The 14,655-nt window shown below is 41.5% G+C and overlaps 1 protein-coding gene across 1 annotated transcript; it reads left to right on the top strand.

The window, feature by feature from the left end:
• Positions 1–2,881: 2,881 nt before the first annotated feature.
• On the top strand, positions 2,882–12,819 carry LOC126396806 (TRPM8 channel-associated factor homolog). Its single transcript, XM_050055131.1, has 12 exons — positions 2,882–3,888; positions 4,006–4,222; positions 4,486–4,768; positions 5,273–5,433; positions 5,558–5,710; positions 5,951–6,125; positions 6,300–6,394; positions 6,937–7,147; positions 7,416–7,652; positions 7,915–8,138; positions 11,401–11,514; positions 11,708–12,819. The coding sequence occupies exons 1-12, from the start codon at positions 3,140–3,142 to the stop codon at positions 11,948–11,950; spliced, it is 2,862 nt and encodes a 953-aa protein (XP_049911088.1). The 5' UTR covers positions 2,882–3,139; the 3' UTR covers positions 11,951–12,819.
• Positions 12,820–14,655: the final 1,836 nt, after the last annotated feature.

The following is a 14,655-nucleotide window of genomic DNA, read 5'->3' as shown; positions in this document are numbered from 1 at the left end:
TCTCAAGAAAAGAAAGATCTGGCTGGGCCGACTCTCAATTTAAGATTCGAGAAAAAAACGCCTCGGCTGCTTGTATTTCTTTCAACTAATCACAATCGCTCTGGGCGGTGCCACAGCAACAGTGCGCTTGCAAAAATATTGCTGGGGGGAAACAGGTTTTGGTGTAACACGCCCACAAAAATATCACCTACAGGAAGCGAACCATGGCAGAAAAATGGCTACATCCCCGCAAGATCAAACACCGCAAAAGTTAGTAAAGGACTTGTTGAAAACGGTTGAAAACTGCTACACAACCGGAGGTGGTAGGGCGGGACTCGCTCGTTCCGCCCAATGAGAGGCTGATCTATGCAGCGAACTTCCGCCCATTCAGACTAGCCCTACGGTAATGGAAATGCAAATCCCTGCTGTGCTGGGCTGACAGCCGAAACTAAACCAAGCCAAACCAGCCTATGACTGTTAAAGAGGGATATAGGTATGTAAGAATATTAGCAACACAGTGCTGTATTTTCTGTTTACAATGTGCAGGATGCAGCTATTAGAAGGTAATGTTGTGTTTTTCTTTATGGCTGTTTGGTTATCAAAGCATTTTTGTAGCTGTAAAAACATATTTTTATGAAGCAATGGATGATAAGGATTATATTTTGGAGAAGTGGTGAGTATATGGACAACTGCATGCACTGCACTCATCCATGTTGCAATTTTAATTTTTTAATTTAATTGTATATACTTTATTAATCCCCAAGGGGTCCATAAGACAGTAATTTGTGATACTATGCTCCAGTTTCAGTTAGTGGGCTGCTCAGAAAATAATCATACGTCTCTCAAATAGACTTATTTTGTCCTACACTCTTAATTCAAAACTAAACAACTAACAAAAAATGCCTTCCAACATTCAACTAACAAAAAAGGGACTAATCCTGAACATTGATGAAAATTTTAAATGTACAATAACAGGCTTGGAAAAGTGATCAGTCCACTGATACAGTAGGCTACTCCATAGCGCAGGCTGTTCTCATTCACTGTTTGTAATTATACTAAGTCCCGAGGAACTGCGTCAGGCTTTGAAGCCAATTTTACATAGTGGCCTAATGTGGAATTAAAATATCTGGCTCTGTGACATGATGACATTGTTTCCAAACACACTTTGTCCCATATGACATTGTGAAAGACACATCTGTAAACCAGTGGATAGATTTTTTTGAGTGTCACACACTCCATGACATGCTTTATTTCACTACTGGAATTTGATCCATTTGGTCTGATAACATGTTGAAAGTCTAGAAGAGCCACACAACTGAATCATTTTTATGCCTGTTCGAGTTACTGGAGGGCTAAACTGGAAGTTAGCTGCCCAGCCAGCAGCAGTCTCTGGTGCACCCGCTCTATGGGTCCCGTGATGCCGATGATTTGGGTAATTTCATACCATTTCTTGGCTTTATGCGCCACTTAGCAACTTCTATAGGAATGAAACACTCTCCTCCAAAGCTCTATCCAGTTCTCTTTAGACATCCATGACTTATATCTATAAAAAAGGAAAGCAAAACAAAGGAGAGCAAAGGAGGAAGTCAGGTCATGTAGTACAAAGAGCGACAAAGTCTGTGTAAGGTGGTAGTAGTGGTGGGCAGGTCAAACAAACACAGGACTTTGACTCAGAAGAATGGAGTTTTATGTCCTGTGTTAAACCAAAAGTCAACGTTGCGTTGTTTTAAGTTATGTTTGTATGTTACATTGTCCAAACGCCAACAGGCAACAATTGGTTTGCACTCATATGCCATGCACGCAATAAAACTAGCCCTGACAGATATGAGGGTGGTGGCACTCCTCACAGGCATAAGATACACCTTTATTGATCCCACAATTGAGAAATTCCAGTGTTACAGCAGTCAAAGAGAAAGAGTCAGTTTTAAAACTTAAAACTTAAAAACTAGGCATGCAAAAGAAAGTACAAAAATACAAGAAACGGTGATAAATAATAATGATAATAATAATGAGCAGTGAATAAAAATGAGCAGTGGGTTAAAGAGAGCATATCTAGTGCAAGTGAAAGTATACTGTACGTGCAAAAAACAGCAAACTGCAACAAGGGGGACAGTAAGCTTATAATGGTGTTTATAAAGTGTCCATAGTGTCCATAAAGTGTCCATGGTGCAGTTTACTGTGAGCAGTGCTGGTTATGTAGTCTGATAGCAGCAGGCAGGAAGGACCTGCGATAGCGTTCCTTCACACACTATGGAGGAATCAGTCTATCGCTGAAGGAGCTCTCCAGAGCTTTTATCTCATCCTAACTTTAAAATAAGAAAGTATTATCTAGTCACTCTGTCAAGGTTTAGTTTTGACTGGACTAATACAGGATGGAAAGCAATGGATTGACTTTGACTACTGATTAAATATTAAATTCAAATTGTTGATTAGCTGAGCATACTGGGCAACATGCATGCACATCTCTGTAAATAATAACCACCAAATATTCGACCAAGCCATATTATAAATAGTTTTATATTTGAAAATGTATTAGGGAAATCTGGGGGAATAGTGTTGTTAGCTATAATTTTTAAGTGCTTTAAGTTTTTCAGTAGAGGAGATGCTTTATTATCAGCTAGTACAAGTACAGACTAAGTTGATCCATGTCCAGCATCACCTAATACTAACATAGACCCAGTACAGCCTACTTCAGAAAGTACTTTCACTTCTAAAATGTTTACCGTTTTATCTGTAACTCCTAATATTTCCCCATTTTGCTCATCTAGCAGCTCCTCCTGATGTCTAGCTGCTAAAGAGTGTTGAAGAAACACTGCAGGTTAACTTCAGAAGATCAGATGACAACCACCACTAACCAATCACATCAGTGGGAAAAAGTATCCCGACATGGACAAAGGTCCTGAGATACATGTTAAAAGAGTATGAATATTTTTATAGGTCAGGAGTTCTGTTGGACCAGGTTTTTAGTTTCCACTCTAATTTTTGATACAGAGCTTCTTACAAACTGAGAGATTGTTTATGACACTAAATGCATAACTATCATTTTAGCTGCATTTCAATTGTGCAAAGTTTATTTTGTCCCTGCTGTAATGGCTGACAGTGAGACTGATTTTACACTTGTATTCCATCCCTACAACTCAGGATAACATGAGACACCTGCATGATGATAACTGGGAATAAAACCAAAGATAACTGTTTACCTTCACTCATTAACGCAACTTACATCTGTTCCTGTTCCTTCAGAGCATCGATACTTTTCATCATGTTCACTCAGCCCACCCAGTCCTACCACAACGGGGCCTACATGTCCCTGATGAAAGGTTTAAAAAAACTGGACTTCCGGGGCCCCTGTGTTCCCTGTGACCTGGTGCTAACTGCAGACGATGCCTTTCCTTTAGCAATCAACAGCCAGGGCCATGTCCTGATGGCAGCCTCTCTGTTTGGCCGTGGGAGGATTGTGGTCCTGGGTCATGAGGGCTACCTGACTGTCTTTCCTGCTCTGGTAGAGAATGCTCTGACCTGGCTGAGAGGAGATGGCTCTGACAACCTGTCTGTGGGGGTCCAACAAAACAGCAAGGCAGTTGCTGATAACCTCAGCAAGTCTAGCTTCCAAGCCAAAGTTGTGCAGGCCTTCAGTGACAAAGTGGGGCTTGGTGTGTATGTGACAGATGCCTACAGCGTGGGTGCAGATGTGAAGGAGCTGGTGGCATTTCTGAAAGCTGGAGGAGGAGTGCTGATAGCAGGGCAGGCATGGCACTGGGCTTCAACTCATCCTAAAGAGAACACAGTTCTACAATTCCCAGGGAATAAAGTGTCTGGTGTGGCAGGGATCTACTTCTCTACAGATTATGGAAAAGCAGAGATCATACCTGTCCACCCTCAGATCCCCTCCTCATGGAAGGCTCTACGGTAAGTGTATATTCCTCTTTGATGTTTGTGACTGAATCTAAATAGTTTGTAGTGTGTTCTCCTGTTTCACCCATCTCCCCCTGTGTCTCTCTATCCCTCTGCTTTTGCCTAATGCAGTCTTGGAAAACATTTTGAAGGTGACCTGGAGTTCTTACTCCAGGGGATTTCAGAGTTTGACTTCAGGCGGGATTCCGTGTTATCTGAGGTTCTGGTCCACGGACCACTGGCCTTCCCCATTGGTACCACTGAGGATGGAAGGGTGTTCCTGGCAGGAAGCTACTATGGGAAGGGACGAGTCATTGTGATCGGACATGAAGCACTTCTGACAGTAGAGGTGCAGTCTGAATGAATGGTCTTACAATGTCTTTAAATGAACAGAGAAGTCTGTCTTGAGTTAAATTAGGCACAAAATTAATTCCCCCGTGTGTATTGTGTATTAGGTGTGAATACAGTATGTCATGTCTTTCCTAAGATCTTTACTTAAGGCTACTTGTGGCTGGTTATCTGCAGTGTGTTAAATAATCTTACATTCTGTTCTGCCAAACCATTTGACATCATTAACTACTGTCTCTTTTGAAATACTTATTTTTATTACAGAAACTGGCTCCATTTTGGACCAATGCCATTGATTGGTTGGACCAGGGCAGGAAGGGGGTCATTGGTGTTGTGCCAAACCTCGGACTTGCCAGCAAGTCCGGGTTGAAGCATGAGGAGACAATGTTCAGGAGAGACCTGAGTGTATTTGTGTGTACAACATACGGTGATCATAATGCACAGGAAATCCAAGACTTTGTAGCACAGGGAGGAGGCCTGCTGATTGGTGGGCACGTTTGGTACTGGACATACAATAATCCAGGAAACCCAATGACAGAAACCACAGGTATGATAATGCAGAACAAGAGTTGATAAAATAAGATAATGGAAGTTTGCTTTGACACTTATCAAGCACAAGCCTGCCAGTTCAGACCTATATAATGACTTCCACTGTGCTAAGACAGAAAAACATTTGCACTGTCACAGTACAAGACAGTACAGGAAGAAGAGCAGAGGTGGTGTTTAAAACACAGACCACTGATGATGATGATGATGATGACACCAAGAGGGCAAGTTGGGAATGACAGAACAAACAAGAAAGCACCGACATGCTCAGTCAAATTTGGCTGGGTAGGGTCTCATTCAACAGGTTTACAGGTTTTGTTGATCGAAATGGATCTGAGGGTACTTAGTATCCACGCTGATCCCGTGGTATTTCATGAGAGAAAATAGTGATTAAAAGTATTAGATGAAATTATTATCTTCTGTCAAACTATTGCCCAGTTGGCTACAGAATGTTTTATTGTGGCAACTCTATTGTTGAACTCCAACTTCTTGAACTGTGTTTCAGGGAACAAGATCCTGAACAAAATGGGCTTGAGCCTGACACCAAACACAATTGAATCAGGTTCCTACAAGGCTCCTGTGCCAAGCCAGGCCATGAAGGACACTGGCCACTTCCGTCAACGTCTACACCATTTTGCTGCTCATGTTATCCAGGGCAACAAACTTGCCAAGCATGAGGAGGACGACCTTAAAAAACTGGCCATGGAGTGTGACTACTTCTTGAAGTTGGAGGCTCATGACAGCTACTCCTACAATCATGTGCTGTCCATCCTCACTGANTGTTATCCAGGGCGACAAACTTGCCAAGCATGAGGAGGACGACCTTAAAAAACTGGCCATGGAGTGTGACTACTTCTTGAAGTTGGAGGCTCATGACAGCTACTCCTACAATCATGTGCTGTCCATCCTCACTGACATGTTGAAGAAGTCTGGCATGAAACCGGTGAGCACTGAATTTCTTTATGAATGCTATTAGTATGTATATAAAGAGGGCGCATCTGCTCTGTCAAACAAGTAATAATAATTACTGCAGGCTACTGTATAAGACAGCAATCTACAAAAAAAAAAATAACATAATGGTGTTTTGCATCAGTGAGTCAGAAATTAATTTCTCTGCCACCAAGCGATCAGGTTGTGTTACAGCGATCGGTTTTATAATCATTCATATACACTTCATTTCAAGGTGAGTGAGAAGAACCCTGTGAAGAGTCCCAGAGATCACCTGCTCCTCAGTTTGGGGACAAAGGCATATAAAGCGTCCCCAGATCGTGATGCTCTCCTGCCGTACCTCATCAAGCAGATCCCCGTGATGCCTTTCATGGAAAACCAAAGGATCAGGATTAATGCCAACACGGCAGGTCAGTTGGTGTGAACAACTGTGTAAGATGATTATGTGATAAACATGCAGACCTGTAATTTATCTCTACAATTTATATGTTGCAGTCATGAGACTACTCATAAAGGATAGATAAAATCTCTCTCTCTTACATGCCCCTCTGAGTGTAACGTTTGCTGCTCTGCATGTGTGTCAGGAGAGGAGGAGTGGATCAGCACAGGTCTGTACCTTTCTCCTGGTATGAAGACTGAGATCACCATACCAGCAAACATTGTCAACAAGAGCTGGAAGGTACAGTGCACAAAATACAATATTTGATTTGTCAATGTTCTGCTAATTCAGACTACCAAGTGAAGTCCATTCTGTCAATATAGCCCAAAATAACGATTATATCTCAAAGGGCTTTATAATCTGTACAGTAACACTACCTTTTACTTATTTATATTGAGTAAGACATTAATCAATGATATATATCAATACCAGACATATCATTAAATTAAAATATCAATATTCTGATGAACCCTTTTACATTGCACGGCCATTTTATGAGTTGTTTAAACGTTAACAAGCCTTTATAAGGAAAGTCGCTGCAAGATATCAAAGATTTATGTGGATTTTTCTCGGGACAGCTTTAAAATGAAAGGTTTTTCTCTTAGGTTACCTCTATAACCTCTCTTCTCTCTGTGTTCTTATCTCACATACTGCCCCACATGCCTTCAGTGGTATTCTGTCCGGATTTATGTCCACTGACTTTATTTGCATCTACGGAAAAATTAAGCACACTTGTCATACAGGTTTTCAAAGCAGTAACCATTATTCCATTTCCTCATCAGATCCAGATCGGCTGTCATTCAGACACCCTGGGTCATGCAGAGTTAAAGAGAGCACCAACTGTTGTTGAGCGATTTGCTGTTACTGCAGAGAAGATGCAGGTGTGGAACTTGTGGGGGGGACTCATCTACCTGGTGGCTCCACCCAACACAAAGGTGGAGGGGGCAGAGGTGATAGTGCAGAAAGCTGTAGCTGCTCCCTATTACAAGTCTGGTGAGTGTCGCTGTCTGCTCATGCTCCACAAATGTCTGTGTGAAGAGACTTTTTGCAGTAAAACTAGACTTAGACTTTCAAATTAGGGTTCAAATACAAATCATGTTTATTATTTGATAAATTATTGAACATTGCTGTTTAAACGTTTGGAATTGAATGCCACAAAAGCTTGACTGGGGACAGTCAGATGGCCAAGAGGACTACTCTATATTTTTGAATGGTCTTTCATAATTTTAATTTCAACCCAACACCCACCTGTTCATTTCAGGTGTGACAACAGCTGCTGATTGGTCACTGCTGCGCACAGCTCCTGCACCCTGGGCAGAGTTGGAGTTTGAAAACATCGTCCTTACTGTACCATCAAATGCTGTTCGGAGCATAGATCGCCCTGATAAGTTGGCAGCATTCTGGGATGAAATCATGAGGGCCATCGCTGACCTGGCCGTCATACCACACACATTTCGGCGCAAGGAACGTTTTGTAACTGATGTGCAGATTTCCTGCGGTAAGTGTGCTTGGCTTTGGTGCTATGTATGAATGTTTGCTCAGCAGGAAACAAAATTAAAAAACTGTTGAGGTTGTGGTTCAAAATTTTAAAATTTCAGAACTTCTCAGTGAAAAGTACTTAATGAGAACTTTTACAACAGCCAAAGTGAAGCATGTCTATTATTTTGCTTTCTTTAGATGCACTTGTATGACACTAAGCTCATCACAGTGACCCAACACACATATCACCTTGGCCTTATGAGACTGTTTTCTCCATGCAGGTTGGCTACATTCAGGATATCCTATCATGGCACACAATGCCACAGCAGCTGAAGTGGTCAGCATTGACTGTGCTAGGAAAACAGGCATGTGGGGGCCCATCCATGAACTGGGACACAACCAACAGAGAAGCTGCTGGGAATTCCCATCACACACCACTGAGTGTACATGCAACCTGTGGTCAGTGTATGTGCATGAGGAGGTGCTGGGAATCAACAGGGCAAAGGTGGAGTAAATTAGTATTATTAGCATATTTTTCTGACAAAACAACCGAGACCAATGACGAGAACAGTTTGGTCTTAAGATCTATAGGCCAAATAACTGTGACGTTGCACCAGCAACAAACTGGTGATTGTTTCAATTGTTCAGATAAGTAAAGTCAGTAAGCTTGTCGATTTTCAGATGAAACTGTAACATTTAAAGATATCTATCTATCGAAACACTGTGGTCCAAACTATCTGACATTTCAGCTGTGCTGAATTTATATACATTGTTGCTTTGCTATCATCTTTGATGAACCAAATCTACCAGCACAGTAGCTAAGCAATGTACTGCTGTGGACAGGGATTCAGCAAAACTGAATTCAGCCACCTAAAATAAATAATATCAGTGCTTTACCTGACACATTTACCCATCAAGGCCACGGTCAACCAGTTCTGCTAAGTACAATTACATTACAATTTTTTTGTCAATGCAGTCTGGTGGCTTTGAAATTAAAAGCTGTCTGATTTTTTTGGAGGGCCCTTTTTAGGTGAAGCAGTGCTTGCTCAGCACTATTTGGCTTCCCATACATGACACAAGGGTCTTCTACCCAGGTGATGAAAGATACATTGCTCTTCCCAGGATACTGTGAGCTCCAGCATAATTTATTTATTTATTTTTACCTTTATTTAACCAGGTGAGTCAGTTGAGAACAGTTTCTCATTTACAATGACGACCTGGGCAAGAGGCAGCACAGAGAGTCAGACACATTCAATCACAGTGAAACAATCAATCGGACACAGTATATAAAAAACACACAACACATAACAAAAGTATGAGCTAAAAGTGATAGCGCTGGTCCAGAGAAGTTAAAAACGTGCAACGATCACAGATTATTGTTGGGAGTGTGTTTTGGAGGTAGGAGAATGGGATGAATGTGTTAAGTTTAAGCTTTTGCTGCAGATGATTCCAGTCACTAGCGGCAGCAAATTGAAATGATTGACGGCCGTAGGTTACGGTTGATGTTGCTGATACAGAGTAGTGAGCCAAGATATGAAGGGGTGTTTCCAGTGATGGTCTTGTAGATGAAGTGATACCAGTGGATCAGTCTACAGGAGTGAAGTGATGGCCTGTTGACAAGTGAGTACAGGTTACAGTGATGGGTGTTAAAAGGAGCACCTGTAACAAAGCGGATGGCAGTGTGGTAGATGACGTCCAGTTTACTGAGAAGGGCTTTGGAGGCAGACCTATATATTATGTCACCGTAATCAAGGATTGGGAGGATTGTCATTTTAACCACAGTGTGCTTTGCAGAGTGGGTGAAAGATGCTTTGTTACGGAATAGAAAACCAATTCTAGATCTGACTTTGGAGAGCAGTGTGTTAATGTGCACATCAAAGGAGAGTGAACTGTCAAGCCAGATACCCAGATATTTATAGGAATTGACAAATTGGAGGTTGTGGGATGTGAGAGGATGTGAGAACTACCTGCAGCAGAAGCAATGTTGTTTATGTAGATTTAATCAGTTGCCCTGTGAAATCTGAGACAATGATTATGTCTGGACGAAGCCATGTTGGTGTTATCCTGGCTGGGAACTTCAGCTGTTTTCCTAAACACCTGGTCGTGGCATCAGCGATAGCACCTGTCTCCGAGGGCTTTTGGGCAGCTGCTGAGGAAAAGTTCCAGGGCAAAGGGGGCAGGAGGGTGTTTCATTATTGCCCCAGATGTGGAGGTTTGCAGGACTTGGTAGGACATCATAAACAGCTTGGACTAAAAACATGGTGCAATGGAAGTCTGCTCTCCAAATGTTTGGCCAGGCGATCTTACATTTCAGCACATTTTCCCTAGCCCCTTGCTGTCCCACCATCCTGCTGGCTCGTACTTCCTCTGCGCCTGCCCCAAACTTCCTCCTGAACAAGGTGTTGCCTTTCTTTGCCTTGAGTGTTGTTAGCCCTGGTTGCTGGAAAGTAACCAAAGCCTGCATGCCTGGTTGCGACGGACCCCACCAGTGCCCTCTGCCTGAGCCTTGACTCAGCCACCTTCAGAGATTTTTCTGCATTCCACTTCCTGCCTGTACACACCTGGATGCCAACTGATGCCACCTTTGGATCCCTGGATCCCCTGTACTGCAGAGCTTCCTGTGTTCTTGACACCAGGAACTCTTCTGTGAGGCCACTGATTGGAAGTTGCAGGGCGTTGCTTGTGTCGTACAGAATAGTGCTGCACAGGCTACGAGGTAGACCAATCCATCTTCGCAAGTAGCTGCTGATCTTTCTCTCCAGGGTCTCTACTGTTGTCATTGGCACTATGTATACCAGCAGTGGCCAGAGGATATAGGGCAGAATGGAATGCTGGTAAATCCAGGCCTTGTTGCAGGCTTCAAAGTTTTTGACACAGCTGGTGTATCTTGGTGGCTCTATGGTTCATTGTGTAGGAGGACTTGATCTTTCCATCCTTGACATGCCCAAACCTCTCAGTCGCGTAGATGACTATGATAGCTGTCATAGTCTCGAGCTGGCGATCCACCTCTCCCCTGCATGTGGTTTCCAGGATCTTGCTCACATCAGCATCAAACTGTGACCATGCGGTCTTGTTGCTTGCTGAAGGCCACTTCATCCATGTCTATGGGACTCTTCTACAGGGATTAGAAGGGGTTACTGCTCAGAGGCTCTGTGGGGTGCTGCTTCCTGGCCGGGCTCCTCCTGTGTCTCACCAGAATCAAATCCTGTGCACTGCAGCGTATCCTTCCTCTCCATGCATTTCATCCTGGCCTGGTGTATTTTTAGGCTGTGCAGGTTCTTGCATACTTTTACACATATACAGCTTGCATTCGTCGTTGTATTTCCGTTCACATGGGTCGATACCAGTAGATCTGTCCTATTGAGGTTCTCACCCTAATCTATCCTTGGTTGCCACCCAGTCTATTCCTGAGTGTCACTGGCTTAGCCAGACATGAGGATGAAAGATACATCCTACGGATGCGCTGGGACACATCATCAGTGATTTGACCTGAAGTTATTGTAAACAAACATGATTCAGTCTACAGACCATTTCATTGCTATTCTGTTGCTAGGGCAACAGCTCTGGTCTCTGTTTGCTTCCTGTCAGCTACTGCATTAACAAACATTACAACAGGTAATATACTTGAACCATTTAAAATGCTTATGTTGTCAAGTTTGAAATGGTCTATAATGACATGTTTTTATATAGATAGACGTCATGAAACATAAAGTATTTGGCTTTTTACATTGTTTAACAATCATATTGTTTCATTTTGTTCAATGCAGGCTCATCCCAACATGACTGTAGCAAATCGAAAGAAGCGAGCAGAGACGTATGCTAAGGCGGGAAAGAATCTCAGTGACTGGTTCATGTGGGTGGCCTTGGAGACATACATGCAGGTGAGTGAGAAATACTGTGTATTACACCCTGTAGAGAAACTGTCCATTGAAACAAAATTGCACCCCCTCAAAGGTCACTGAACTCAGTATGTTGTCAAAGATGGCTTTATTATTATTTTTCCCCTTTTTTTCAGGTTTGGAGATGTTATTACTCCTACTCACATTTCATTCACCAATGTCTCCCTCCTTGTAGCTCCAAGAAAAGTTTGGCTGGGATGCCTTTAAGAAGGTGTTTGCTGCCTACCACAAGATGAGCAGCTTCCCGAAGGACAACAAAGGAAAGATGAACCTGTACGCTGAGACCTTCTCCCAGAGTGTTGGGAAGAACCTGACTGGATTCTTTAAGTCCTGGGGCTGGCCCATAGACACAGCCACTGAGGAGAAACTCTCCAAACTGCCTCCCTGGTGTGACCACCCCATGGTCCAGTATGACTAAATTTTAGACTGTAGCTGATTAAAAGTGCAGAGAGATGGGTGTTAGTTTATAACTGGGTTTTAATCATGATACATTTTGCTCCTCCCGGCCCCCAAGTATTGATTCAGACTATTTTTATGCTCTTATAATGTGCATAAAATGTGGCACCAACCATCATTACTTTCTAGTGTTAACCTTGAATGCATCTCATGAAAACACACTGACAAATTACCACTTGTTTGTGTTGTGGCTGGACCGGATTCTGCAAAGACAGTAAGGCAATACATAATCTGTGACCTTATTTCTATGACATTTGAAAAGTTAAATGTAAGGTGACGATGGGTTGGGTGTGGTCTACACCCCACTAATAAAGGTAAGATCTGACGTGAGCCTCCAGCTGTTTGCCAAACTCTCCATCCAGTCTGGCTACAACATAGTATGTCACAAAAAATGTCATTAAAATAGTTGATAATGGTGTGTACTCAGTCATATGCTGGCTCCCTTAAAAATTAAATCTTGGGTCTTCTTTTATGGCCATATTACCTATAAAACTCTTACAGGTATTAGACGTTTCTGTTTTGGGGTCAGTAAGCTGTCTTGCATTGATTGATAATTTGCTTTTAAGCTGTTACTTTACACTATAGATTTCTGTATTAATCCTAGTAATTGCTTCTTGGGTGGTGTTTTATACTGTAAACCTGAAGTGGTGGCTCAGCTTTTTGACAAGACAAGAAAGTTAATTTCTTAATTCATTCATTTATTCATTTATACACCACTGTATAGCAGTACTTGACCACTGATTCAGGCTGTATTTGTAAGACAGACACTTATTGTGTTTTCCAGTTGTGTATGTTGCCTTTTGCCTTTCCTGTCAATAAAAAAAGGGTACAAGCAAACTGTCACTGTATCCCTCTGTTATTTTCATTCCTGATGGTGGAGCGACCACCGACCAGTCCTTAATATGGAGCTCTGAAAGTCCAGAAAGGTGAAAGTTTTTTATTTTGTGCGCACAAGTTAATTATCTTGTACAAATAAGTTATCATCTTATGAGCACAATATAAAAAAAGAAATCACTTTACGGGACTTTAGCGACTGTGTTTTCTTTTGTTGCTGCTGTTGAATTTTTTTTTGCCAGGAGATACATACTTGACCATACAGCTTTTAATGTGTAGCATTTAGGGGGATATATTGGCAGAAATGGAACATCATATTCATAATTATTTTTATGCATATTTTTATTATTTTACACCAAGAATCGTTGTGTTTTTGTTTTTGAATCTCTTCCACCAAGTTTGCTGTGTCTTTTCTACAATAGCCCAAAACAGAAAATCCATACACTGGTACAGTTATCATTCACTTGGTGCACAGAACGTGTGTGTAAAACAAAAACCCAGAGGCCATTAATCAGACACAATATTTATCAGGTTTAAACTGAAACTGTTCACTTGCTTTGTTCGATCATGCAAAATTAGTCCCTGTGCTGCTGTCGACAGTTAGTGCCTCATCGCACATCTATTTGCCTGCAGCAACATGTTTGGAAGATTTTTAAGGTAGCATCTTCCAGGTTAAAGGTGAATCTTGGGCTTCCTGGTTGGGTCATATTAACTCTCATGCTTTTACAGATGTGTGGATGATTCATGTGAGGGTAAGATGGCAATTTCTTTTCCACATTTATGGTAAGTGACTCAGGCTGTGTTTATATGATGAATAATATGTTTAGAATTTGTTGATGTTGATATTTGCCTTTACTTTCTCTGGAAAAGATTTCAATAAACATTCCCTTCACCCTTCATTTGTCCTGCAGTTGTTGTAAAACAGCTCCCCTGCTGGTTGGTTGTAGAACTGCTGGAGGAATTCTCAAAATTCATTTAGAGAGCCTCTCCAACTGGCGTTCCTCTATGTTCCTCACTGTGACAAGGCATTATTAAACAGAGGGACAGAGAATTGCAGACACTGAAGTTGCAGTTCACTGGGAAAGAAATATGGTTACAGTTCGTGGTTTCAGGGGGATGCACACTGACTTTTGATAAGAAAAGAGACAAAGAGTGTGTGTGTAAGACAACAGGATCAGGTGTGGTGTGTCTATATATATATATATATATATATATATATATATATATATGTACATACATGTGTATGTCCAACAGTACAGTAAAAAAGCACACAGATTCAAATATAAAAACAAGTTCAACAATAAGAACATACTAATAAATATAATAATAAAAAGGCAATAGCAAGACAGCAAGACTACACTACTTTGGAAGTGTTGCATAATACTTATTTTGAAAATCTGGCATATTTCAAAACTTTCTTAGGAAAAAAAAAACACAGTTTGCAGTTACAGTAAGTCAAACAGTGAGATACAGTTTTGTGGTTTTGGTAAGATGAGATATAGCTGAGAAGCATGGTTCAGTGTGTTTGACTAATCAGTGCATACGTTTATTAATGATGCAGAATAATGTAATGCTCAAAAAATATACAGCGATATGCATACTCATCATGATGAAACAACTAATGATGAGGATTATATTTTGGGGAAGTAAGTATGTGGAGTATGTGGAAAGCTGCATCCAGTGTCCTCATGCAAGTTGTAATGACTGTAAGACAGTAGTTTGTGGTTCTATGCTGACCAATTTTGTGTTTTTTTAGTTCTAGTAATCGGGCTGCTGCAGAATTATTTGAAATAGGCTCCATTAAAGGATTTAGCAAAAATTAAATTCTTGGTG

The sequence above is a fragment of the Epinephelus moara genome, chromosome 2 (genome assembly GCF_006386435.1).
Source record: "Epinephelus moara isolate mb chromosome 2, YSFRI_EMoa_1.0, whole genome shotgun sequence".
In the NCBI taxonomy this organism is placed as follows: domain Eukaryota; kingdom Metazoa; phylum Chordata; class Actinopteri; order Perciformes; family Serranidae; genus Epinephelus; species Epinephelus moara.
Note: the sequence above shows the minus strand (reverse complement) of the source record. Positions and strands in the feature narration are given on the sequence as shown.